Source organism: Mesoplodon mirus (assembly GCF_964341445.2).
Source record: "Mesoplodon mirus genome assembly, chromosome: 12".
Taxonomy (NCBI): domain Eukaryota; kingdom Metazoa; phylum Chordata; class Mammalia; order Artiodactyla; family Ziphiidae; genus Mesoplodon; species Mesoplodon mirus.
The window spans coordinates 21,251,630-21,277,984 of record NC_138988.1 but is presented as its reverse complement, the minus strand read 5'-3'; the positions used below and the strand labels follow the sequence as shown (position 1 = coordinate 21,277,984).

The window sequence follows — 26,355 nt, the reverse complement described above, 5'->3', positions numbered from 1 at the left end:
TACATAAGGCTATAGACTTTAACTAAAGACAGCCCCCAAATGGACAACCAACCTGATGAGATTTTGAAGTTTTTAAAAGACCAAAAAAAAAAAATTTTAATACTATTAAATTGCCATAATCCCATTTTCCTTACTTATAAACTCAATTTTCATTGTATATTTCCTATATGTATCTATTTTATTATTTTTTTTATTTTATTTATTTATTTATTTATTTTTTGCAGTATGCGGGCCTCTCACTGTTGTGGCCTCTCCCGTTGCAGAGCACAGGCTCCAGACGCGCAGGCTCAGCAGCCATGGCTCACGGGCCCAGCCGCTCTGCGGCATGTGGGATCCTCCCGGACCAGGGCACGAACCCATGTCCCCTGCATCGGCAGGTGGACTCTCAACCACTGCGCCACCAGGGAAGCCCAATATGTATCTATTTTATTATTGATACATAATTATTACAATTGTGCACACTTTATATTCTATTTTTATGCAGCATTCTTCAAATCTCATTATATACTTTCTCCACATTCCTGTAGTACCCTCATAATTATTTTTAGTGGTTATATAATATTCACAATGTTGGAACACTGGTTATCCTAAAACCATTCACATAGAATCACCATTTTTCATAATAGCTATCATTGCAATAAAAACGTTTGGGGCTTCCCTGGTGGCGCAGTGGTTGAGAGTCCGCCTGCCGATGCAGGGGACACGGGTTCGTGCCCCGATCCCGGAAGATCCCACATGCCGCGGAGCGGCTGGGCCCGCGAGCCATGGCCGCGGAGCCTGTGTGTCCGGAGCCTGTGCTCCACAACGGGAGAGGCCACAGCAGTGAGAGGCCCGCGTACAGCAAAAAAAAAAAAAAAAAAAAAAACAAAAACGTTTGAGTGTAGACCTTTCTATGACTCGTCTGTTACTTCCTTACCACTCTCTGAAATAAAATGGACCAAGTCGGCCATCTGCGGAAATCACTTGGATAGAAGATGACTTGAGGGACTTCCCTGGTGGCACAGTAGTTAAGAATCCGCCTGCCAATGCAGGGGACACGGGTTTGATCCCTGGTCCAGGAAGATCCCACATGCCACGGAGCAACTAAGCCCGTGAGCCACAACTACTGAGTTTGTGCCCTAGAGCATGCGAGCCACAACTACTGACCACACGCGCCTAGAGCCCGTGCTCTGCAACAAGAGAAGCCACCACAATGAGAAGCCCACACACCACAACAAAGAGTAGCCCCCGCTCGCTGCAACTAGAGAAAGCCTGCGTGCAGCAACAAAGACCCAACGCAGCCATAAATAAATAAATAAAATTAAAATAAAAAAAAATGACTTGAAAATGTGTTTCTAATGAAATCCAAGGAAGTTATCCCTCAAATTGCAACAAGTTAACTAAAATGTACCTCATGAAACATCAGCTAATTTTAAAATGGCAAAATTCTGGGAATACAGGCAATATTTTATAATAACTATAAATGGAGTACAATCTTTAAAACCTGTGAATCTCTATGTCATACACTTGAAACATATAATATTGTAAATCAACTATATCTCAGTTAAAAACAGTAATACAATGAAAACAAAACAGAACCAAAAAAAAAAAGGCAAAATTCTGGTTGTGAAAAGAGAAGGGTGTGGGTGGGATAGGGAGGGTGGGAGGGAGACGCAAGAGGGAGGGGATATGGGGATATATGTATACATATAGCTGATTCACTTTGTTATACAGCAGAAACTAACACACCACTGTAAAGAAATTATACTCCAAAAAAGATGTTAAAAAAAAAAAAAAAGAGAGAGAAGGGTGTGGTCTTTAAGGAACTTAACAGAAGGGAGAACAGGTAATATGACCCAGTCAGGTTTGTCCTGCACAGGGTGAGAATAGTCCCAAGTATTTAAGAAGGCAGTCTCTGATGAAACAGACATGACTCTCTGGGGTTCATTAGAGCCTAGGTTAAGTGCATTAAAGAGTTACTCAAAATCATGATTACCCTGGTGTTCATCAAACAGCATACTGGTAACTTTTTTCCACTTACTTGCCACCTCTTCATACCTTTGCCATTATCAACTCTTTGTTGAGGTTACCAAGAGCACCATGAAATGCACTTCTAGGGCACTGTTCACCTCATGGAAGTCCCATCACAACTCTTCCCAGGTGGTAGGTACTATTATTACCCAGACTACTTCACAGGTAAGAGTTTGAGGTTTAGAGAGGCTAAGCTTCTTGTTCAACATCTCTCAGCTACTATGTAGAGGAGCCAGAAGGCTTCAAAGGCCAAGACCATAACCACTGTATTCTATTACCTGATTCCCTGAAAGACTCCCAGAGCAGCGTCCTGGGACATTCTCATCTCTGGCAAGGCAGAGCTCCCCTTCACCCTCACCCCTACTTATAAATGAAAACTCTGAACTGATTAGTTGCAAAATCCATCACTCAAGCATTTTTACATTAGCTTCCCCACGGTTTGCCCCAATGTGAATCGTGATACTGAAAGAGATGAACCCCCAACTGTAGGACTAAACACTGAACTCAAGGTCAATCTCCTCCCAAAGCATTCATTCAGTTACCTAGATCAAATGTTATAGGTCAAACTAGGGAACCAAGTATGGCCTGCAGACAGGCTTTGTTTGATCCATGTTGCGCTGTGCTGGATTAGAAATTGCCCTCTCCTGTCACTTGATCAGGCCTGGTGTAACTGGTTCTCCTTCAATGTCTACAGAAGGTTTGTTTACTGGTTCCATCACCAAGTTTCCCCACCAGGCTACAGGGCAATCAGGTGAACCCACTGAGCAACCTGTACATAAATTTACTATCAGTAAGAACAGATAGAGTTGAGTGTCACCTAGCTTAGAGACGGTATGATTTGTACTTGTCAATGCTACATTTCAAAACTAGGCTTGGGGCCCTTCCTAAAGGTGAGAGATCTGACTTTACAAATTACTCCAGGAAATGAAAAGTCACTTGGCTCCCATTCTTACATAAGGATAAATCTCTCTATTCATTTGAAATCTGAGCAGTATGGCTTAACCACATTGACAATCTCGGGAAACTGGTTTGGGCTTCCTGAAAACCAAAATATATACCACAATCGTATTTAATCACAGTAAAGGTCACCTGTCAACTCCCAGTAATGATATTTATTTCTCTTAATAATTTCTTTTATGCTGTCCTTCAAATCCCATTTCCTTTTCAAAGAGGTTGGCTTATGAATTTTTTGTGAAGGGCAAATACCAGTACATGTTCTAAAGTGACAGACTAAGTATAACACTTATTTTATTTTATTTTATTATTTTATTTTTTTGCGGTACACGGGTCTCTCACTGTTGTTGTGGCCTCTCCCACCACGGAGCACAGGCTCCGGACGCGCAGGCCCAGTGGCCATGGCTCACGGGCCCAGCTGCTCTGCGGCATGTGGGATCCTCCCAGACCGGGGCACGAACACGTGCCCCCCTGCATCGGCAGGCGGACTCTCAACCACTGCGCCACCAGGGAAGCCCAACACTTATTTTAAATTAATCATCACCACCAACCACATGTGTGTTATCTTCTGGGTTCATGTGAACTGTGTGCTGTGTTCCAAGAACTCAGCCTCACATTCACTTATTTCTTTGGATTATAGTTAATTTTGTGGCAATCAAGACCTACTAGAGTAGAAGAAGAGAAGCTGCTATTTACCATAAATTCACTTATTCATTTAGCAAATACGTATTAAGTGTATACTGCATGCTGAGCACGTAGAAACAAGTGTCATATGACGAAGTTGCTTTTAACTTATACAAATGTAGTCAGCCAAAGGAGAGAGGAGAGAGGGGATTGAAATAAGAGGGAAATTTTATCCATCATTTTATTCAACAAGCTCATGGTTGAGAATAAGTGTGAAATGGGAGACTTGAAGTTGCTGTCCTTTAAGATGATTTTAGATACTGTGTTCTTAAATCACGAGTCTCTCAATATACTGAGATTTTTCTAGGATTAAAGCATTTAACACATGTCCGCTTAACACACAACTTGTATATCTAGTGACTAACTTAAGAAATAGCTACATGTTACAACTGGAGAAAAATACTACCTGTGTTGGATATACTGAAAGATGAACTTTGGCCTTCGACATGTCACCTTCCCAAGGAGTTTTTAATTTTAACTATGCACCATTAGAACCTACCCTAGTCCTAAGATGCGATAAGACATTATACATCTAGAAATGGTGACTAAATAAATCAATAAATTACCAAAAATTAATCATAAGGCAGCATCCTAAATAACAATGAATATTTACTCATTAAGACTTTTTTGGGATACTAATCAATCACTGGGAAGCAACTAAAATGTGCATTAGGGCTTCCCTGGTGGCGCAGTGGTTGAGAGTCCGCCTGCCGATGCAGGGGACACGGGTTCAAGCCCCGGTCTGGGAGGATCCCACATGCCGCAGAGCAGCTGGGCCTGTGAGCCATGGCCGCTGAGCCTGCGCGTCCGGAGCCTGTGCTCCGCAATGGGAGAGGCCACAACGGTGAGAGGCCCACGTACCGCAAAAAAAAAAAAAAGTGCATTAATAGGCAAGTGGCTTAGGGATCATTTTAAGGAGAGTTTAGACTACTTTAAAAGGAATATAATTGAATAGGTGGAGCACAAGGGATTTGGGGGGGGCGTGAAACTATTCTGAATAATACTGTAATCATGGATGCATTTGTCCAAAGCTATAGAACACAGAGTGAACCATGATTTGACTATGGACTTTAGTTAATAATAATCTGTCAGTATTGATTCATCACTTGTAACAAATGTACTACACTAATGCAAGATGTTACTGATAGGGGAAACTGTGAAGAGAGGGGGAGGGGGAAGGAGAGGATATATGAGAACGCTCCATACTTTCTGCTCAGTTTTTGTGTAAACCTAAAACTGCTCTAAAAACTGAAGTTTATTATTTTTTTTAAAAAAGGTAAAAAAATAAAGAAATATACTTTAAATCAGTGGTTCTTAACTGGGGCAATTTTGCCCCTCAGGGGATATTTAGCAATGTCTTAAGCCATTTTTTTAACAGTCACAATTGGGGAAGGAGGTGTTACAGGCATCTACTGAGCTGAGGCCAGGATGCTACTATATATCCTACAATACACAAGATGGGCCCCCAGCAGCAAAGAATTAACTTGCCCCAAATGCTAATAGTGTTGAGGGTTGAGAAACCCTGATTTGGATTATTATAAAACTCCTGGGCTTCCCTGGTGGCGCAGTGGTTGAGAGTCCGCCTGCCGATGCAGGGGGCGTGGGTTCGTGCCCCGGTCCGGGAAGATCCCACATGCCGCGGAGTGGCTGGGCCCGTGAGCCATGGCCGCTGAGCCTGAGCATCCGGAGGCTGTGCTCCACAACGGGAGAGGCCACAGCAGTGAGAGGCCCGCGTACCGCAAAAAAAACAAAAAACAAAAAACAAAAAAAAACACCTGATAATTCAACCCTAAAACTTCTAATTGTATTGTATCTTTCAGACTTAAGAATTTTTCTTTTGTGTCACTCTTAGACTATTAAATATTAGAATATAAATATATCTTAGATGCAACACTCTAATAGGAGCCAAGTGAGAGAAGCATTAGAAATCCAACTGTCTAAGCCAGCTGAGAAAGGCAAGTCAAGCTCAGCAGCAGACACAGGGACACAATGGGGACTTGGTGGGGACCATGAGGAAGAGAAGAGAACATTACCCACTTGAAGTTACTTAGGATATAGATTTGACTGTGTGTGTGACAGAGATCAATACTTTAATGTCTCTTTACATACAATTTAGAGCTAGAATAGCAGGAAGTGTTCAGGGACTGAAACTCTTGTTGCTTCACCATTCGTGGGGTTCTGCTGTCCTTCACATGGTCTGAGATAGCCCACCACCATGTCCACCTTTTAGCCATCACGTAGGGGAAAAAGAATAAAGGAGAACATACCCACTCCTTTAGGGGCAGAACCTGAAAGCTGCCCACTTCCCCTAATCCCACTGGCCAGAAGAATCACAAGGCTCTTGATAATTGCAAGGGACACTGGGACATGTAGACTTTATTCTGGGCAGCCACATGCCTTGCTAAAAATTCTACTAATATGGAGAAAAGGGAGATTGGATACTGAGGAAACAATCAGATGACACTGCTGATGGGGAACCACCACTCAGATCAATGTAATTTCTGCCACGTGGGAATGTGGATCCACTATCGCCTAATGATTGCACTTTCTTCAGAAATAAGGCAAAATCTCAGAGTTTTACCTAGAATGTCTGAATTTTAAAGTATTGCCTCAACCAAAAAACAAAAAAGTAAAGCCAAAAATAAACAGTAAAGCATTGTGCAGGCTATATAAAACATACCTGCGGACCATCACTATCGCTTTGCAATTTCTGACAAGCTAATAGTAAAGAATGTATAGGGAGGCCCTTCTCAGTTCAGCTTGGTTTCTAGTTTCAGATAATTTACTTACAGTGCAAAACATCAGTAGGGCATGAGTAAATGAGACACGTAAATAATTTTGACAAACGTGGAATCTGGACCATCCCAAAAGATTACTTTCTCAGGAAAAAACACAGCCTTCATTTCTTTGTGTTAGAAAAGGTTCCTCATTAATCCTCCAAATCTCTTCATTTGTGCTATTGCAAAATATCCTTTCTTGTGAATACACAACATCACTTTCTATAAGGACCTATTAACACAGGAAACTTCTAACAAGCCACCACCAATAAGGAGGTGATAGAGCTGGGGACCTGTCTATGACACTAAAAGAGGAACAAAAAGATGGCTGAGACAGACGACCTGGTAGCAAAATGGGTTAAATCGTTCAACAAGCAGTGCGCAAGTAGAAACCCAAATGGCCAACAGGCAGCAAGTGTTCAGCTTTTTTTTTTTTTTTTTTGCAGTACGCGGGCCTCCCACTGCTGTGGCCTCTCCCGTCGCGGAGCACAGGCTCCGGATGCGCAGGCTCAGCGGCCATGGCTCACGGGCCCAGCCGCTCCGCACATGTGGGATCCTCCCGGACCAGGGAACGAACCCGTGTCCCCTGCATTGGGAGGTGGACTCTCAACCACTGCGCCACCAGGGAAGCCCAAGTGTTCAGCTTTGTAAGTATTCAGGGAAATGCAAATTAAACCTTCAATGAATTACCACTTTGCACCTGACTGCACTGAGGTTACATGAAGATGAAGGGTGATAAGAACTCCCATCCATTGCTGTAGAATGCCAACTGACACGATCTTTTTGGAAATCTGCATACCCCATGACCCAGAGATCCTTTCCTAGGTATACCTCTAGAGAAACTTATGCAAAAGAAAAGGGTTTATAGCAGCATTGTTCACAGTAAGACAAATAAAGAAAACAGCCCAAATATCCCATAACAGTAGAAATGATAAAATTACAGTATTCATACAATGGAATACCATGCAGCAAACAAAATACAGACTAGCTTCACACAACATGATGAATCTCACAATATTTAGCAAAGAAGCAAGACCCAAAATAATATATATATCACCATCCCATGTATATAAGTTTGAAAGCAAGCAAAATGAAACTACAGAGAATCATACATAGGTGATAGAGTATAAAGCAAAACAAGAAAATATGTTCTATACAGCCCAAGTACCTCTGGGGAAAAGAGAGGATTTTTACTGGGAAAGGGGGGTCCACTCCACAATGGGGGTGGGGTGGGATCCTGGCAACATTCCTCATGGGGTGTGGTTATGTGGCTGTGTAATTTCTAATTTGTTATTTAAACCATTCATACATGTTTTACACATCCTTGCGGGTGATATAATTCACGTAAAAACTAAGTCAAATATGGCTAGTGGGTGAAAGGGAGGGTACTGATGAGCAAGCCCATTGCCATTTAGAGGGCAAGTGTTTGAAACACTTGGTGCATTATTCTTAAGTTAATCCTGATCATTTTCAGAGTTTAGAACCTGAAGGATTTCACGTTTGAGTGGACTGACAGTAGCTGAGTGCTTATTTGTTCACCCTCTGAAGAATCCCTGCGGGGGAATTTGCCTGGAGCCAAGGCCACGTGGATCAACTGAGCTGGCAGAGGCAGCCAGGTCTGGCTTGGGCAGAGAAGGCCCCTCCTGGGGCTGACAGGCAGGCAGCGTGGGAGGCTGGGTTTATATGAATGAGGATCAACCTCAGAATCCCAAGGGAGGGCCTCTAAACAGCCGGGAGGTGAGCAAGCCTGGACGGAGATGTCTCTGCCTTGTCCCAGCAGGAAATGCACTCACCCTGTCTGGACGTTCTTTTTTTTTTTTTTTTTTTTTTTAATTTTTTAAAATTTTTGGCTGTGTTGGGTATTCCTTGCTGCAGGTGGGCTTTCTCTAGTTGTGGCTCATGGGCTCTAGAGTGCAGGCTCAGTAGTTGTGGCGCACAGGCTTAGTTGCTCTGCGGCATGTGGGATCTTCCTGGACCAGGGATCGAACCCGTGTCCCCGGCATTGGCAGGTGGATTCTTAATCACTGCGCCACCAGGAAAGTCCTGTCTGGACGTTCTTGACCCGAATGCAATGGAAGTGTTATTTTAAAGATGAACTTGACCAGAACTGCCAAGAGGGACTGCTTTCCCCAGGTCCTAGCCAAAGACAATGCCCATAAATCTACAAGACTTGCTCCTTCTCAGTAACAAACCAGAAATTGCTATTCTTCATCCTTTCAGCAGGAATTCAGATGCCACAATGAAGAACACTGAGTTTTATCTAATTATCTAGGCTGATAATTAGATAAAATACCTGATAATACCTCCTTTAGGTATTCCAAGTTCCTATTCTGACAGCTTTCTAGAAGGAAGAGGCCCATGACCCACCATTTAGCCACCGCAGCTCTTTTTCCCGTGATGATTCCTTTTGGCATTCCCAAGCCCCCTTTCACGGGCTCTTGTTTTTCTTTACTGACCGCAAAAGCCCTGTAGGAATGTGCCAACCTCACTCATTTTTAAGAGAGCCACATGGCTGGCAAAGCTGAGGCCACCCTTTGTGTGCGCTGGAGCAGTTGTGTGGAAACAGCCACCCCCAGCAGATGTGTGCACCTGTTTGTGCCTAATTGGGAACTTGCCCACAGTGACAATCAGCCACCTGCCATTCTCAGGCTGGAGGACGAGGGAGTGCGGGCAATTAGCAAACTGTGGTGCTGGCACTTCTGGAGCAAACGGATCACTGAATGAGATCCCTCAAAGATGGTAGCTGTCAGTGCTTGGTGTGGAAGCATCCTTAGGTTTCTAGGACAGTTAAAAAAAAAAAAAAAAAAAAAAAGCCCAAGCCCCAAACTTCCCTTTTCTTTTTGATGCTAACACTCTTCCTTAACTGAAATTCCAAGCAAAGGTGCCTAAAAAGCACGTTAAATATAATGACCTAATGGAAATAAGCGTAGAAACATCACCAAGACATAAATTAAGCTCTTTAAAAAGTAACTTGGGACTGGAGTCTTGCATGAGTATAACTCATGCATATGCAAATGTAAAAAAGCTACAGTTAATGCCTGTTGAACACTCAAGATAAAGTCTACCATGTAGCCTAAGGGGCCTCCAAGACCTCAAGCAAGTTGTCACAGCTGGGAGCTCTATTTAATACTGTGCTATGTGCAAGCTCAAGATTTACTGTCTTTAGGAACTGGTGTAAATTAGAAACGTTTGCCAGTCTTCTGGAGTTGCCTGTACAGAGGCTGGTGATAAGCCACTTCCTTATCTATGCTTGCTAGAGAGCTGGGGTGGCCGTCAAAGGTTTGCACTATACTGAAGGAATGGGCCATGGCAATGATCATAACAGCCAGAAAAACTGTATTTAATGTCTGTTAAATGGTGTAACAGGTGTCAACTCAATTACTAAAGCATTCCAGCTGGATCCAGTGGTTAAGGAGGACAGCTTGCTTAAACATGGCATTATTAGAAGGATCTTGGATACTGAATATAAACACTAATCTCCTCGACTAATCTACCAGAGTTGATCAACACCTTGGTAGTTAGCAGTTTAAGGTATGTTCTCAGTTTACTTAGTTCACTGGCCAGATTGCCTTCACATCACCCTTTTTTAATTAAAAAAAAAATCATGTTTCTTTCAGTTATCTGGACACTTGGCCTTCAGTGATGAATCTAGTTTATTATCTCCTTGACTTAATAACTAGGGAGTTCTAACAGTAAATTTCTCTCCACTAATTCCTAGGTAAAGGGATATTAAAGGTGGACAAGCATGAGAAAACACAGTAGTTCTTACAATCCCCTGACTAGCAGCATCCGTATTATCTGAGAACTTGTTAGAAATGCAAATTCTCGGGCCCACCCCAGACCTACAGAATCAGGAGGGCAGAAGGCGGGACCCAGCGATCTGTTTAATAAATGACTTTAGAACCACGGGACCAGAATAATAGAATAAACACATCATAAAACAAAGGGAGATTTTCAAGAAAGAGAGAGCAATCTACAGTTTAAAACGGGAAAGAAGGTCAAAGAGGCTGAGGACGGCCCAGGAGGTTAGTTTCACGAGACTCTTCGAGGCTGACTCAGCAGTTATACACAGTGGATACCTCCATTCAGTCCCTAAAAAAGAAATGCTCTGAACGACAGCTCACACTCACTGAGCATTACTAGGTTTCAGAGACTGGACAAAAACCTCTCTCTACAGGTTATGTTATTATCACCAGCATCCCCATTACATAGATGTGAAAACTGAGATTTAAGAGAGATTTCAACTCACACGGCAAGAAAGTAGCAAATATGACTCCAAGCCTGTGCTTCAACCACTCTGCCTAACTCCTCTAATTCCAAAAAGAGACAGAAAATGGGGGGAGGAGGAGGTGAGGAGGAGACGGAAGGCTTTTGCCAGCCTCACTCGAGGCTTCAGAATTTATAATTCTAGTGGCCTCTCATCGATTCTACTAAAGTTAGTTTCTGGGACTTCCCTGGCGGTCCAGTGGTTAAGACTCCGTGCTTCCACTGCAGGGGGGCTCGATTCCTGGTGGGGGAACTAAGATCCCGCGTGACGCACGGTGTGGCCAAAAAATAAAATTAAAAAAATAAATAAATAAAAATAAAGTTAGTTTCTTCGGTGAGGATAGGCTGCATTTTTTAAACCAGATAATCTGGATTAGCCAAAAACTGGATTAAACCACAAAGATCTGAACACAGATAAGAAGACTGAATATGTGTTATCACTCAGTGTTTCTTAAACCCAACCAAAACCACTACAGTCTATAGTTGTCCCCTGATACCAAATTTAGTTTAAAAAAATTTGTTTTAAGACCCACAAAATCAGACCCCAGTCATTTTCAGCAGAATTTTAAAACAGGGCACCCAAACTCGCCTGAGAAGCCCAACACCCAACAAAGTTTCCTTAAAACACACGAGGTGTTCCTGATGCCTGATTTTTTAATCCTGACTAAAAAATTCATAGTAAAATCTCTACCCCTGTCGAGTTCTCTCTTTTAGAGGATAGAGGGCTTGGGAGGCACTGCAGAAAGTTGGAAACAAATTGTCATCATTCATAGTCAATCACACAAGGCAGAAAGCTAGGGCTCAAATCCACCCCATTCTAAAGCCACCACTGGTTGTTGCAGACAGTTTAGTCAAACTGCTCACAGACTGAGACGATTTCATAATAGCTAAAATAAAGTGCCCTCCTCACTTTCCACCCCTCCAGACCAAACCCTGCCAGATGGTTTAGGCGAGCTGAGTTGGTGTGTCCGACCCTGAGTTCACAGATGGGGGAAACAGGGCCCGCTGATGTTAAAGACTTACCCAGGGGCCCCTCGGGGAGGTGGCGCTAGATCCAGAGGACCAGTGGCTGCTTGACTGGTTCTCCGGACTCCAGGTCAAAGTGGAACAGCCGGGGAGAAGGAAGCAGAGGAGGGAACTGGAAAGCCAGGAGGAGAGAGGAGGGGGAGGGGCCGGAAAAACCAGGCGGGCTGGGCCAGACCTTGCCCCCTCCCCTCCCAAGTCACAGGGTCTTTCCAATCTTGGAATTTTCTTCCCACCGCATTTAAACAGTTCTTGATCACACCTCAAGCCAAATCAGGTGGTCACCATTTGCAGAGCGGAAAGTAAGACCTGAAAGGAGCCCTTCTCCTGGCCTCCCCCTTAAGCTAGGGATGCCCCCCAGCACTTCTGGGAGAAGGAGGGATGCCCTCCATTCATCTTAACCCAATGAAGCTCCTTCCCTGGGGCTCAGGCGTGAGCACACGTTTCTAGGCTGCCTCCGACCACTCAGCCCCTTCACAGGACAATAAACAAAATTCTTGTGGCTTTAAAGGAGACTGTCCTGGGCATGTGCTGTGTGGCAGACAAGTGCTCAGCCTTTTACTTATACAAAATACAAAAAAAAAGGAACTCATTTAATCCTTATGGCGAACGTAGATGTAGGTGCTATTTCTAACTTACAGATAAGGAAAATGAGGCTTAGAGAGGTCACCTGGCTGCCCACTGTCTCACCAGAGCTGGCACATGGGCAGCCAGGGTTGGGACACAGGCTACTGCAAAGCTGCCACATACTTAGAAACAAGTCAACAGAGCAGCCTACCAGCTGGCCCTAGACTTGTAATGTGCAGTAATAAGGTAAGGACTTCGAACTGGATACAGGCCCAGGTCTCCATGTTTGTAGGACATTTGTGGTCTTAGGTAAACTAACCTTTGTGAGCCTCGGTTCCTCATTATAAAGACAGGGATAGTGACCTGTTTTATAGGGTTCTTGGGAAGATGCTATGAAGCTATGTTGCTATGAAGGCACCTGCCTATGTTCAATAAATGTGTTCCTTCATTTCTGATCACAGCCCATGAAACCAACAATAATAAACACTTTATTTCTACCATTCTCAGAACAGGCTGCGGGTGGATTACTACCACTGAGAAGAAGCCCCAGTGGGGGATCTAGATTAGAGTTGCCAGATTAAATATTTAGAACACACACTCAAAAAGTTATTCGTTGTTTATTCTATTTGCTCAATCTGGCAACCCTAAGGGCTGGTAATAAACCACATGGGAAAAGAACTTTGGAAGTGACTTGGCAAGTCCAGGTTGTAAGCGGCTTTAGGATTGGTTCAACAGAACCCACAGTTACTGGTGGAATTTTAGCCTTGAAACTTGCTCTTCCAACATCATGACCAATCCATGGAATTTGTGTCAGATCCTCCTCATCTCAGCACTCTACCAAAGAGACAAGAAACCGGTGTGTGTTCTGGGGAACACAGCGTCCACTTAGCTAGAATTCCGTTGCTGTTACATTTTTGTCTGTGGCCTAACTTATAACAAAGGATGAATTACCCTGTCTATCTGCGTGCTTGATAGGGATCAACTGTCAAACTACATTTTTTTTAAGTCTAAAGAATTTCTAATAATAATGAAAATGTGATGAGAGACTTTTCTAAACATTAGTCAGCTTGCCAAGGATTCTGATCCTGTCTACTTTGAAACTTCAACTCTTTTAGAAGAAATGCAATCCATAAGGATGACTTTGGCTGAGAATTAGGTTAACACGAAAATTTGTAAATATTTAAAATAAAAACATTTTAGAAATTCGTAGAGACAGAGGGTAGAATGGTGGTTGCCAGGAGTTGGGGGGAACTCAGTGAGATTCCAAGGTCTGAGCCAGCGCTGATGACATTCCATTGCTGCCAGAAACAAGCTATGAAGAACTGTCTGGCATGTGGGTCCAGGAGTTCGCCAAAGTCTAACTACATTTGCATTATCAGCCCAAAGCAGTAGATACTGTTAAACATCTTTTGGATTCACTCTTGAGGAATTATCAAGTGGAAAGGCTGAGTAGAAATTCAGAGGATGGGGGTTAAAATCCAAGTGCCACCATATGTGGAACAGATATGTGATCGTGACCACTACGTCCGTCTCCACATCTGCAGAATGAGGATCTCAACGGCTACAATTTGAGAAGCAGATGATAAAAGTACACAGGAATACCTGGCACCTAATAGATGATGATAAAAGCAGGGTGCACAATGGTGGAGTGAAAAAAGCATGACCTCTGCCATCAGATGGCTTGCGTTCAAACCCTAACTCCATATGGTAACCAGCTGTATGACTTGGGCAAGTTACTCAACTTCTCTGAACCTCAGTATCTTCATCTATAAAATGAGGGTAGGGACTTCCCTGGTGGTCCAGCAGTTAAGACTCCACGCTTCCACTGCAGAGTGCGTGGGTTCGATTCCTGGTCAGGGAAATAAGATTCTGCATGCTGCAGGGTGTGGCCAAAAACAAATAAATAAATAAATGAAGTACAAAATGTAAACATCAGGAAAAAAATTAAAAAAATAAAATGAGCATAACGATACTACCTAGCTCATATTGTTGATACCAGGGTAGCAACTGAGTATTTAGGAAGCTTTTAAAAATGAGTATTCCAGGTGCCAGGCACTGTTCTAACCCTTTCACGTGCATTTTCTTTCTTGATTTTCACAATGCCCTTATGAAGTCAAGGTTGTTACTCCCCGTGCTTCAGACCTGGGAGATCAAACATACTGAAATCAGAAAAGGGTAAGAGGTTCCCAGACATATATGCAAAAAGGCTGTTTGGCAGAATTCTGTGTGGTTCCAGCTTCCACAATGGAGTACCCGTTTAGACACCTACAAGAGGACCCCTTCTTTAATAATCCATTCAACACCCGGGCCTTCTCAATGCCTTACAGTTTTCAACAGCCAGGACCAAGCTACAATTTGCAAGGCCCAGTGAAAAATCAAAATGTGGAGCTTCTTTGTGAAAAAATCATGGAGAATTTCAAGATTTCAAGACAGAAGAGCATCAAACCAAGAGTGGGGTCCTTCCGAGCAGGGGGCCCTGTGTGACTGCACAGGTCACACATCCATGAAGTCTGTCCTGCCAACAGCTTTTTCCCTGGTAGGTTTCCACTGTCTTAATTGCTTCCTTTCTGCCTGCCCAGCCTCAGGCGCCTGTGCTGAGAACTGAATGAGCCTGTTCACAAAGGCACGTAGGCCCCTGGGGGCCAGCAGGTTCTGGACAGGGCCTCCCATATATGGGGGGAATCACAGGCTTGCTGCTCTGGGGTGGCAGGGAAGGGCTTTAAGCCTTGGTTTGGGAAGTTTCCGTTAGGCCAAGTGGGTAGTGTTCCATGAATCTTACATTCATTTTGAAAAAGGATGCAGTGCAGGAGATCTGTAAGTCACTGTGCTAAGCTCTGAGTTTTTTAACAAGACAAAATAACATTTAAAAAAATTCTGACATAAGCACTATATCTTCATTTTCAATAAATGAAAACACGCTGACATGCAAAGAAGAAGGAAAATTGTAAACATTTCTATCCCCACCATCCCGAGACAACTGTTAGTCATGACAATAGTACCAGCTTAATTTTTTTTACCCCTACCATAAACCAGGCAGTGCACAATGCACTATTAACACTGTATTGCAAGTCTGAAAGCTGCTAAGAGAGTAGATCTTAAACGTCCTCATCACAAGGAAAAAAAGATTTTTGTAACTATGTATGGTGTTGGATGTTAACCAGACTTATTGCGGTGATCATTCTGCAATATATACAAATACTGAACCACTATGTTCTATACCTGAAACTAATATAATATTACATACCTCAATAAAAAAACCATATCTCAATAAAAAAATTTTTTTATATAAGAACTGTAATTATTCCCACTTACAGATGGGAAACTGCAGCTTAGAGATGTTCAGTAACTCAGCTAAGATTATTCACCAGTGAGAAGTGGGATCTGGAATCCAGTTCAGCTTTGCCTAACTTCAGAATCTACTCTACAACAGTCTATGTGGTAGAGAGATCTGTAGGTGTGCAGAAAGAATATACTAGAACTTTTTTTTTTTTTTTGGCTGTACCACGTGGCTTGCAGGATCTTAGTTCCCCGACCAAGGATGGAACCCTGGCCCTAGCAGTGAAAGCGCCAAGTCCTAACCACTGGACTGCCAGGCAATTCCCAATACTAGAACTTCTTATGATATTTATTTTTATCCATTCTTGGAACATGTTACTCTATCTCTTTCCTTTTGATACATTACACTTTTGTGAATATTTTATAATGTATGTGATGTCAACATAGTTCTACATGTACATAACTATATAATTAAATAAATAATTAAAAGTATACATATATTGAGAATGAAAGGGGCTGTATGAACAAAAAAATTTAGGGGCTCCTGCACGATGCTACAACTTAAGGACCAGTTTTTATATCTGTATCATGTATTTGAACATATTGGTATATATAATTTTTTTGTAAAAATGGATAACACATATACTTTTTTCCTACTTCCTATATTGTAATCATTTTTCCATGTCAATAAATATTCACCTACAACAATATTTTAATGTAAGTATTGGGCTCCTCAAGTATTAATTTTGGTAAGTAAGATCTGATGATTTAGAACAGGGATCTGATATCCATCCTCCATTCCTATGCCTTCAGCCCACCCCCACTCCAATGAACAGTACAATATACTTAACTATCTGGAAGCCAGGGATTCTTCTTAAAAATGCATCTCTCTTCCCAAAAGAACTGAAATCAGGGTCTCAAAGAGATGTTTACCTATTTTTCTTCATATCAGCATTACTCATAAGAGCCCCAAAGTAGAAGTAGCCCAAGTATCCATCCATGGATGAATGGATAAACGAAGTGGTATATACATACAATGGAATATTAGCCTTAAAGTACAGGAAATTCTGACACACACTACAACATGGATGAACCCTGAGGACACCATGCTGAGTGAAAGAAGCCAGTCCCAAAAGAACAAATACTGCATGATTTCACTTCCATAAGGCACCCAGAAAAGGCAAATTCATAGAAACGGAAAGTAGAATGGCGGCCGTTAGAGGCTGGGGGCGGAGGGGAGAGCGGTTATCGCTTAATGGGCACAGGGTTTCCATTTTGCAAGATGACAAATCTTGGAGACGGACGCGGTGATGGTTGCACAGCAATGTGGATGTACTTAATACCACTGAACTGTACACTTAAAAATGGCTAAGATGATAAAACAAGAACAGCAACATCATCTACAATGCATCTCAGTATACTAGATGGGACTTAGTGGAACCAGACTCCCAAGTACTAAGTCTCCATTCTGTACCGGGCACCCTGCAAGGTGCTTGATCTCACTCAATCCTCACAACGAATCTCTGAAAGAAAAGGGACCTTAGGTTCAGATGGCTTTAAAACTGGCTCAAGGTCACACCACTAGCAGATGAGGAGGGCTTGTCTCACTCAACCTCATGCCTGCGTGTCTGAGTCCAGGGCCCAGGCCTTTCTCCAGTGTCTCTTATAAAGGATGTAGAAGGACTGTGGCTCAGGAATAAAAGGAAGGCTGGAAACTCAGTCTGCCTCCATCACAGCCCTTGCTTGGGCCCAATGCCTCTCACGCTGTAGCTATTAGGTGTTCAGTCTACAAGAGTGAATAAGGTCGAGCAATGAGAAGACAAGGTATTCCAAAGGCACTGCTGATTGAGTGCTCATTTCCAGCCTTCTCACTCTTAAGCTATGTCCTCAAGTGACTAATATTAGACTCGGGGCCACTCCTGTGATAACACCACTTACCATGGTAGAGTCCACTGCCTGCTGTCCTCACTGCCTTCTATCAGGGACAGCAAGGACCCATGGAGGCCTCCCGATACAAGTGTAAGACAAAATGGTAAATCTGAGATGGTCAGGGAGACCTGGGGACTGCAGGTCTGGTCCTGTCAACCTGAACTGTCATGGATATGTCACTTGTTAGTTCATCAGCTATAAAATGAGGGTTCCAATACATAATATTGGACAGCCCTAACATTCTCTGCATAGAGCAGATGAAAAAGCACCCACCGTATGGGATGGATGATTCCTTCCAAATTCAGGGCTCTTCAGAAAAAGTGAGTTCAGAACTTGATGAATGTTTACCCCAAGAGTTACTGGAATTAAAATCGAGGGATGCGATAATCTGGCAAGGAGTACAAAGAAAAGGTTTGCCAAAACTGCTTATCTTTTAAAGGCATTTTAATACTGAGCTTTCAGCAAATAAATAATCCCCTGCTTCACAAAGTGAAGTCCATAGAACACTGGTCTGGCAGGAGGCTCACACATCAGGGACAAATAAGTGTTGGAAACACTGTTTATGTGTCTTCTTCTGGGAGATCTGCCATGCACGTGAGCAGATTCGAACTTCATCGAAAAGAACTTTGTTTAGCTTTTAACCACGTATTTCCCACACTTATTTGTCTGTGGTTCCCTATGTGTTGTTATCTTGTTTGCTTATTCAACATAGCAACTCTAAACATCTGGCCAAGCCATGGGGAAATGTTAAACCATAATATGGTAATGTAAATATAATCCACACAAAATTTCTTAATCTCACTTGTAACGTGGGAATAATATTCCACCAACCTCATGGATGGAGATGACAATTAATGAGTTAATGTTTGTAAAACATGTAAAACAGCCTGACACGTAGAATTATTTACAAATCATTAAAAATAAATGAAATATTAATGCACTGAACTGATTAATAAAAGAACCTATTTGTATCTTTAAGTCAAACCTTAAAATAGAGTCATGACACCAGGAGAGAGAAAAGCCATTTTTTTTTTTTTTTTTTCCGTACGCGGGCCTCTCACTGTTGTGGCCTCTCCCGTTGCAGAGCACAGGCTCCGGATGCGCAGGCTCAGCGGCCATGGCTCACGGGCCCAGCTGCTCCGCGGCATATGGGATCCTCCCAGACCGGGGCACGAACCCGTGTCCCCTGCATCGGCAGGCGGACTCTCAACCACTGCGCCACCAGGGAGGCCCAGAAAAGCCATTTTTTAATAGGTTTTTCACAAAAGCGTTTTGCTGATTCATTAAAGCCCTGGCCTGAAATCAGACAGAAACGTTAAATTTCTGTCGTCAGCCTTCTTTATTCTGCCAGCAAGGAAGGTAATGATTCTTACAAGTTTGTGTGAGGATACAAAAAAGGAGACTCCTGACAAAGGTCAAGAGCATGAGGGTGGAGTCCTAATTGGGCCACTCTCTAAGCCATGTGACCTAGACAGTCAACTACTTACTCCCTTCAAAGCTGTTTCCCTCTCTGTAAAATGGGGATAATACCAGTAGTGCCCGTCATCACGGGATTGGTGGAAAGGTTAAACATATTAACAATAATAATAGTAATACCAAGTAATAGAGACAAAGAAACTGAGTTCCAGAGAGGTTACCCACAGTAATACAGCAAGTGCCTGGGCAATGAAATTCCAAAGCTCTTGTCTTCACTCCTGCCTCTCCATTGATGTGAATAAGGACATACTCAGCACAGCACCTAGCCCACGGGAGCTGCTATTTTTATCATTGTAACTGATTTTAAAGGTCCCGGAAATGGAATGATATTTTAGAGCTTTAAGTGCTCTAGAGGTGTAAGAGTAGGAGAAGTCCTTTAAAGTCTTTGATTGTTCCCCCCTCCCTTCATTAGCTACTCTCAAGGCATCTAGAGAAGTTCCTCTCCCATGGGAGACAGCTGTTCCCAGTAGCACAGCTGTAAATTGTGAATTATTCCTTCCCATTTGAAGCTAGGTGACAATATGCCCTCATGGTGACCCAGTACTGAATTGTAATCACTCACTCTTATAAGCAAAAAGTGCCCTAGTCACATAGTTCCCTTAGTAATTTCCACCTTTCAGGATCTTAGAAAGAAAAGAAAATGCTTTGCTTTTACAAACTCATTTGTGGCTGGCTCAGTGATGAAACCTTGCCTCCTTGCCGTGTCAGCTTTCAGGAATCCTGTGTTTGTCTGTGTTGTGTTACCCGAGTAGCTTGTTATCTTTGCAGCTTAAGGGCTGACTTGGAAATTCAGGCTGTCAACTATTTAAAGAAAAAAGTCCCCATGTCACTATTTTAATTAACTTTCAGAGAGCAAGATTTCCTACTGGTCATGATAAGGTTAACTTAAAATACTCAAGGAAACAGGGCAGGAACCAAAATAGGGGAGGACTGTTGTTTTTAAAGGCATTCTAGGAAGAAGAGTTTGAGCAAAGCCATAAAGGCGAAATAGTGAAGGCATCTGAAGAAAAGAGAAGAGAGGCAGGAACAGATATTAAGGAGTATGGGCAGTAGAGTGTGGGAGGTTAAAATGTATAATGCAGATTATGGGGGGCCTTGAATGCCAAGTTAGGGTTTTGGAAGATGGGTGTCTGTGCAATAAGAAACTGTAAGAGGTGTCTGGAAGTCAACAACAATGATCACATTTATGTCTTAGTAAGATACCAGGGGGTTATGTGCAGGTGGTAGTATACAACAGAATCAGAACAGATCTGGGAACTTACTGGCTATGTGACATAGTCTCTTTGGCCCTAAAATTTTCATCTATTAATTTGTTAAATGGTGATGATAACAACTGTGGTGGGAAGTGAAAGAAATCAGGCGTTGACTTTTAAAATAATGTCACAGAAAGCAGTCAAAGAAACAACACACACACACACACATACTTTTACAGTCAGGCTGAGTGGAGGAGACTAAGGGCTGAGAAAGCCAGCGTTCTGATAAAGACAAGGAAAGAAGGGAGCTGTCTAACAGACAAAAAGGTGGGAGGGAAAAGAGAAAATCCTTAGAGATGATTCAAGAGAGAATGGTGGTTATTCAAGGGGAGACAGTGGAGGAGGAGTTGGTCTGGGAGCTGGGATGGTGGCGGGTTCAGCTTTGGAAATTCTAAATTTGAGAAAGAAGAAGATATTCACAAGGAGTGGGTGGACCAGAGCAGCCTCAAGAATTAGGTGTTCAATCACTGTTTTAATTGAAAAAGCCACATTGCTCTGGTCTAGGAGGGTAATAATTGGGGACCTTTTCTGATCCACAATTAAACCTCAGTGAAGTTCTAAAAGCTAAGAGCTGCAGCCACTGACATGTAAACAGAGAAGTGGAATTCAGAATTGCCACTGAGGTAGCTCTTGATAGAAATTCACATTTCTCTGGAAGGAAGGCCCCTGCCTAAGTACCTCCACATCTTAGTTGCCTAGATGGGTGCTGACCCATTTCAGGCATTTAGTAGATGTCACTGGATAAAGCTATGAAGTTTGTATAATTTTAGTTTAGCGGTATCAAGAATGCATAAATTCCATTTCAGTGCTTCATACTTTGCCTCCTTTGAGGAATTTCCCTTTGCTTGTTCCCCACCTGAGAAACATCACTTAAGAAAATAATCACAGGGACTTCCCTGGAGGTCCAGTGGTTGAGACTTCACCTTCCAATGCAGGGGGTGCGGGTTCGATCCCTGGTTGGGGAGCTAAGATCCCACATGCCTCAGGGCCAAAAAACCAAAACATAAAACAGAAGCAATATTGTAACAAGCTCAAAAAAGACTTTAATAAATGGTCCAAATCAAAAAATCTTAAAAAAAAAATCACAGACAACCCCAATCCCAACTACACAAAGACATTCATCAAAGCATTATTTATATCAGCAAAAAATGGGAAACAATTTATATTTAAGACAACAGGGGAGTGATAAATTATGTCCATCAATTTGATGGAATATGAAAGTGGTGACTGCAGGAACCGTTCTAAGTACTTTCTATATATTAATTCATTTAGTCATCATAGCAATTCTGTGGGGTGTATACTATTAGTATAAGTCCCATTTTACAGGTAAGGAAACTGAGGCTTGGTGAGCTTAAATAACTTATTCAAGATTATACAGGTAATAAGTGGCAGACCTGGGATTTGGGTGAGGCTTTCTGGTTCTCGCGTCTTTGCTCTGATCACTACACCACACTGCTGCATGGTATTTTTTAAATTTTGGCCTGATTTTCTTAAATTAGTTTTATAACAAAACTTCGGAGGAAAAATATACCCTCTCCATTCCGGGGAGGAGGAGATCGGATAGGGAAGGGGTGGTGACAGTCAACCAAAATTCTGCTTCGTTATATACCCAATAACAAAAGTTCACATTTCTTATTCTTTCACCCTCATCAGCAATAACTAATGCTCGTAAAACAAACTGTAATCTACAAAGTCCTTAAACATCATCCGTAGCCTCAAAACTACCCTGCCAAGTCCCATTTTCCTTAATCCCAATTTACAGATGAGAAAACCGAGGCTGAGAATGGCCAGAGGGCATTCAGGGCCACGGTGCTAGTTTCTTGATTCCTAGTCCCAAGCTCCTTCTACTACTCAGTGTGGTTTAAACAATTTCCAAACAGTGTCCTCCATTTCTTTAATCTAGTAATCACTCAGGAAACCACCAGGAACACACTGAAATTAAGGAAAAGGATTGGTTTGAGCTTGGCCAGACTGACTCACCAACCTTGAAATCTTAGGGCTAAAGCGTCTGTACTACCCAAGGGCTGTTCCTTCTAAGCCTTCTTCTGCCACAGGCAAATCTTCCCTAAGGAAGGTTTGTGGAATCAATCTTTCTCTTTGATTCTTTCCCCTGACACGTGATTACAGCTTCTTCAGACCCTCCTACATCCCAAAAGCCTCTTCAGAGGCTGCCAAGAGATGGGACAGGATGATAATGATGAGGGCAATAATGATACTATAATGCTTAATAATAATAGCCAAAGTGTATAGAGAGCTTGCTACATGCCAGATACTGCCCTGGGCAATGTTTACATACAATTAATCTCACAACAGACCTAAGGAAGGAGGTGCCATTTTCCTGATGAGGAAATGAAGCTCAGAGGGTGTCCATCACACGCTTGACCGGGAGACAGTGGGGGAGGAAGGGTTAGCGGTTCACAGACAGCAGAGGCTGAGTTGTTGGCTCAGAAGCCCTCATTTATAAATCAACTTCAGACTCACCCCCTACACGATGGAATTCCTCACATATCTGATCTTCCTAGGAAACATGGCTCCTCCAGGGAAGACAACAGTGGAGAACACAGCCGCTCTTGATGCTAATGACCTAGAGACTGATTTATCCTCTTTTCATGCTCTGACATTTTCTTTTAATTAAAAAAAGGTTGGTGTTCATTGATCTTTATGATTCCTTCAAAGCATATTTCCTAACCTAAAAAAATTTTTAAAAATAATCTAGCACAAAACAGAGCTAAAAGGAGAGTGTGGTGAGTGGATCAGGGCGTGTTAAGTGGAAGCCTCAGTCATTCGACCACATTAAATGGGCAGATGTGGAAAGTGCTTGGAGTTTCTGAGGTGAAGCATGACACTATGAGTGGACATTTTCAAGCTTGGAAGGCATTACTGGGTTATCAGCCTGTTAGGGAGCACACTAGTCAAAGCCTTGGCTGGGGATGAGCACTAGTTGATCTGTAAATAATCTACAGGTAAGGTTTACCAGCAGTGGAACATTAACACTGTAGAGGCGAGGCTTTGTGGGTCGTTGGCCTGTGAGCTGCTTTGAACTGGAGGTCTTGCCTCCACCTTTAACCCTTTCTACTACCCCAATGCAACGATTGCATTAAAAGAACAGAATGGAGCAGATAGAGGGTGAATTCAAATATAAACACTCTCTGACGATTTGGCCAGTTAGGCAGTTAGAACCAGTAAGTGCCTCGGTGGCAACAATACAACTGTTAGGTCACATATATGAAGGGTGAGGCCCCTTTAGGGCAGCTGCAAAAAGAAAGCCCCTATTAATCCCTTAACTAAGCAGCTGATGGATTTAATCTTTTTGTGCTTATGGTATAATTCTTCAAACACAGGATTATTGTACGTTTAAAAAATCGGCACGGGCTACCCAAGTTTTTTATAGATTTCTTCATTTTACTAACAGATGATGGAAAATAGAACTTTGGAGGACGTCTGAGTATAATCTGCTGTTACTCTGGCTTGGAAAGCTTCATTCCCGGATTCATTCACAGAAAGAATAGGTCTCTATTTGAAGAGGAAAGAGACGTCAGTCTCTCGCCTGGGGATCTACTTTCTTTTGATTTGCATCCATTGTTATTTAAAATAGCATTAAAAGATTCAGCTAGGGTTATTTTGCATAGTAATATTAGAAAAGGAACCATACCTGGTGTAATCCCCTTTGGCTTCCTGGAATAAAAAACAAATATAGATGATCAATTTGTATTGCTGTTGATTAAGCTAAAAGAATTGTACTCCTGATCATTTTCCCTTCTTAAAATGCCTGAGTTTTGTTTTGAAAACTTTTTCACAAGGAACACCTTCCCTACATATGACCCTGGAGAAGAATGTGGCATTTAAGAAATCGCTATTACCCAATAATTATTTCTTGTTTTTAACAGAAGAGACAAATCTATCTGGAAAAGCATAGATGATTATTTCTCCTTTAATGTTTTGAAGATCACGAGATAAATGCTTGTCTTTCGGAGCAGCACACTTTTTAGTCTGGACTCAGACCGTTTAAACCATGACACAGGTAAATCCACACATGCCATTTGTTTTCTTTCTTTCTTTCTTTCTTTATTTATTATTTATTTATTTTTTTGTGGTACGCGGGCCTCTCACTGTTGTGGCCTCTTCCCGCTGCAGAGCACAGGCTCCGGACGCACAGGCTCAGCGGCCATGGATCACGGGCCTAACCGCTCCGCGGCATGTGGGATCTTCCCGAACCGGGGCACGAACCCGTGTCCCCTGCACCGGCAGGCGGACTCTCAACCACTGCGCCACCAGGGAAGCCCCTGTTTTCTTTTTTTAAACCAGCATGGAACACACTGGTTTTTCAGCTATGTGTGCCTTTAAGAATTAAAGGGCTCTTTAACTCCACCTCAAGAAAAAGTATACAAAAGTTGCTACATTTAAATGCAAATTACAGCTGTTGTAACAACTGCAAGCCTCCCAAATTCAAGCCACCGGGAGCTCTTTGCCAGCAATATGGTCTTAACTCTTCTTCCTCAGTGAAGTCTAAGTTTCATTTTCTTCTGACACATATCACACTCTCGCTCATGCAAACTACACTAAAACAGAAAACAGTGGCTCACATTTTATACTGGCAAACAACCAGGAGGCTTTAAAAAGCCGTCAGCCACTGGCCCCATGCAAAAGTTTCCGAGGTGCAGGCAGTTCACAAAGCTCAACAAACAAAAGGAGCGGGTAAGAGGCAGTTTGTCAGTTCTTACCTGTAAAATAAGCGCCGCTAACCTGAAGATAGTTTCGCTGTCTACTTCGATTTGCCCCTGTCGGTGGAAAAGGAAAGCATCACTGAACACAGGCTGCCCTGGGTCGTAGCAAATGGCTGTGGAGTTGGGGAAGCTGTCACAGCTTGGTACCTTCAGTTTAGGATTGAACGCAGATCATACCATTGCAGGGGGAAGGGAGGGGGGCGTGGAGAGACGTATCCAGGGTTAAGGGGAAGCCACATTGTGTGTGTGTGTGTGTGTGTGTGTGTGTGTGTGTGAGAGAGAGAGAGAGAGAGAGAGAGAGAGAGTGCGCGCGCGCGCCAGCACTTTAATTAGCTGTGGGAAATTGTGTTTTGAGAGCAGTATTCTGGAAGGAACACACATGACTTTGAAACTGAAAATTCAGACAGCTTCTAAATGAATAATTTTTACCTCTCCAAGTTCATTTTGAAGCTCTGATTTTCTTAGATTAGTTTGCTCAGTGTTTTCCTGTGTCATAGCAGTTATTCTGGTACACACACAATGCAAATATTATAAAAAATGTAAGTTCTACCTCTGTGTCAATGAGACATTATTGAATTAATATTTATACAGTTGTAGAGAAAATGTAAAGCCTTAATAACCGGTTACAAGGCTTCCCTGGCGCAGTGCATAAGAATCTGCCTGCCAATGCAGGGGACATGGGTTCGATCCCTGGTCCGGGAAGATCCCGCATGCCATGGAGCAACTAAGCCCGTGCGCCACAACTACTGAGCCTGCGTGCCTAGAGCCCGTGCGCCTCAACAAGAGAAGCCACCGCAATGAGAAGCCCGTGCACGGCAACGAAGAGTAGCCCCACGCTCGCCACAACTAGAGAAAGCCCGCACACAGCAATGAAGACCCAATGCAGCCAAAAACAAATAAATTAATTAAAAATTAAAAAAAGAACCAGTTACAGCAAATGCTTGAGACAAAAATTCTGTTGCTTTACACTGAAGTTTGATGAACCCTAAGTTATCATTTTTCCGTGATTTTATTTTATTTTTTCTATTTTTTAACATTTTCATTCCCAGAAGGAAATCCGGTACTCATTCGACAATCCCCACCACCACTTTATTTATTTATTTATTTAAAAAATTTTATTTATTTAAAAAATTTATTTTTGGCTGCGTTGGGTCTTCGTTGCTGTGTGCAGGCTTTCTCTAGTTGCGGTGGGTGGAGGCTACTCTTCATTGCAGTGTGCAGGCTTCTCATTGAGGTGGCTTCTCTTGTTGCGGAGAACGGGCTCTCAGTGCAAGGGCTTCAGTAGTTGTGGCTCACGGGCTCTAGAGCACAGGCTCAGTAGTTGTAGTGCACAGGCTTAGTTGCTCCACATAATGTGGGATCTTCCCAGACCAGGGACTGAACCCATGTCCCCTGCATTGGCAGATGGATTCTTAA

At 42.7% G+C, this 26,355-nt stretch overlaps 1 protein-coding gene across 10 annotated transcripts in view; it reads right to left on the bottom strand.

Annotated features, from left to right (window-relative positions):
• FRMD4B (FERM domain containing 4B) overlaps positions 1-26,355 on the bottom strand; it is a 322,972-nt gene that overhangs the window by 46,592 nt on the left and 250,025 nt on the right. For 9 of the 10 annotated variants that reach the window (XM_082637923.1, XM_082637922.1, XM_082637926.1 and 6 more), the window contains 2 exons: positions 24,937-24,993; positions 23,868-23,890 (listed from right to left, as the gene is read on the bottom strand). In XM_082637923.1, coding sequence (XP_082494049.1) covers positions 23,868-23,890; positions 24,937-24,993 — 80 coding nt within the window. Of the gene's footprint in view, positions 1-17,759; positions 17,928-23,867; positions 23,891-24,936; positions 24,994-26,355 lie in introns of those variants that run through there. The other variant, XM_082637929.1, reaches the window with a different exon arrangement.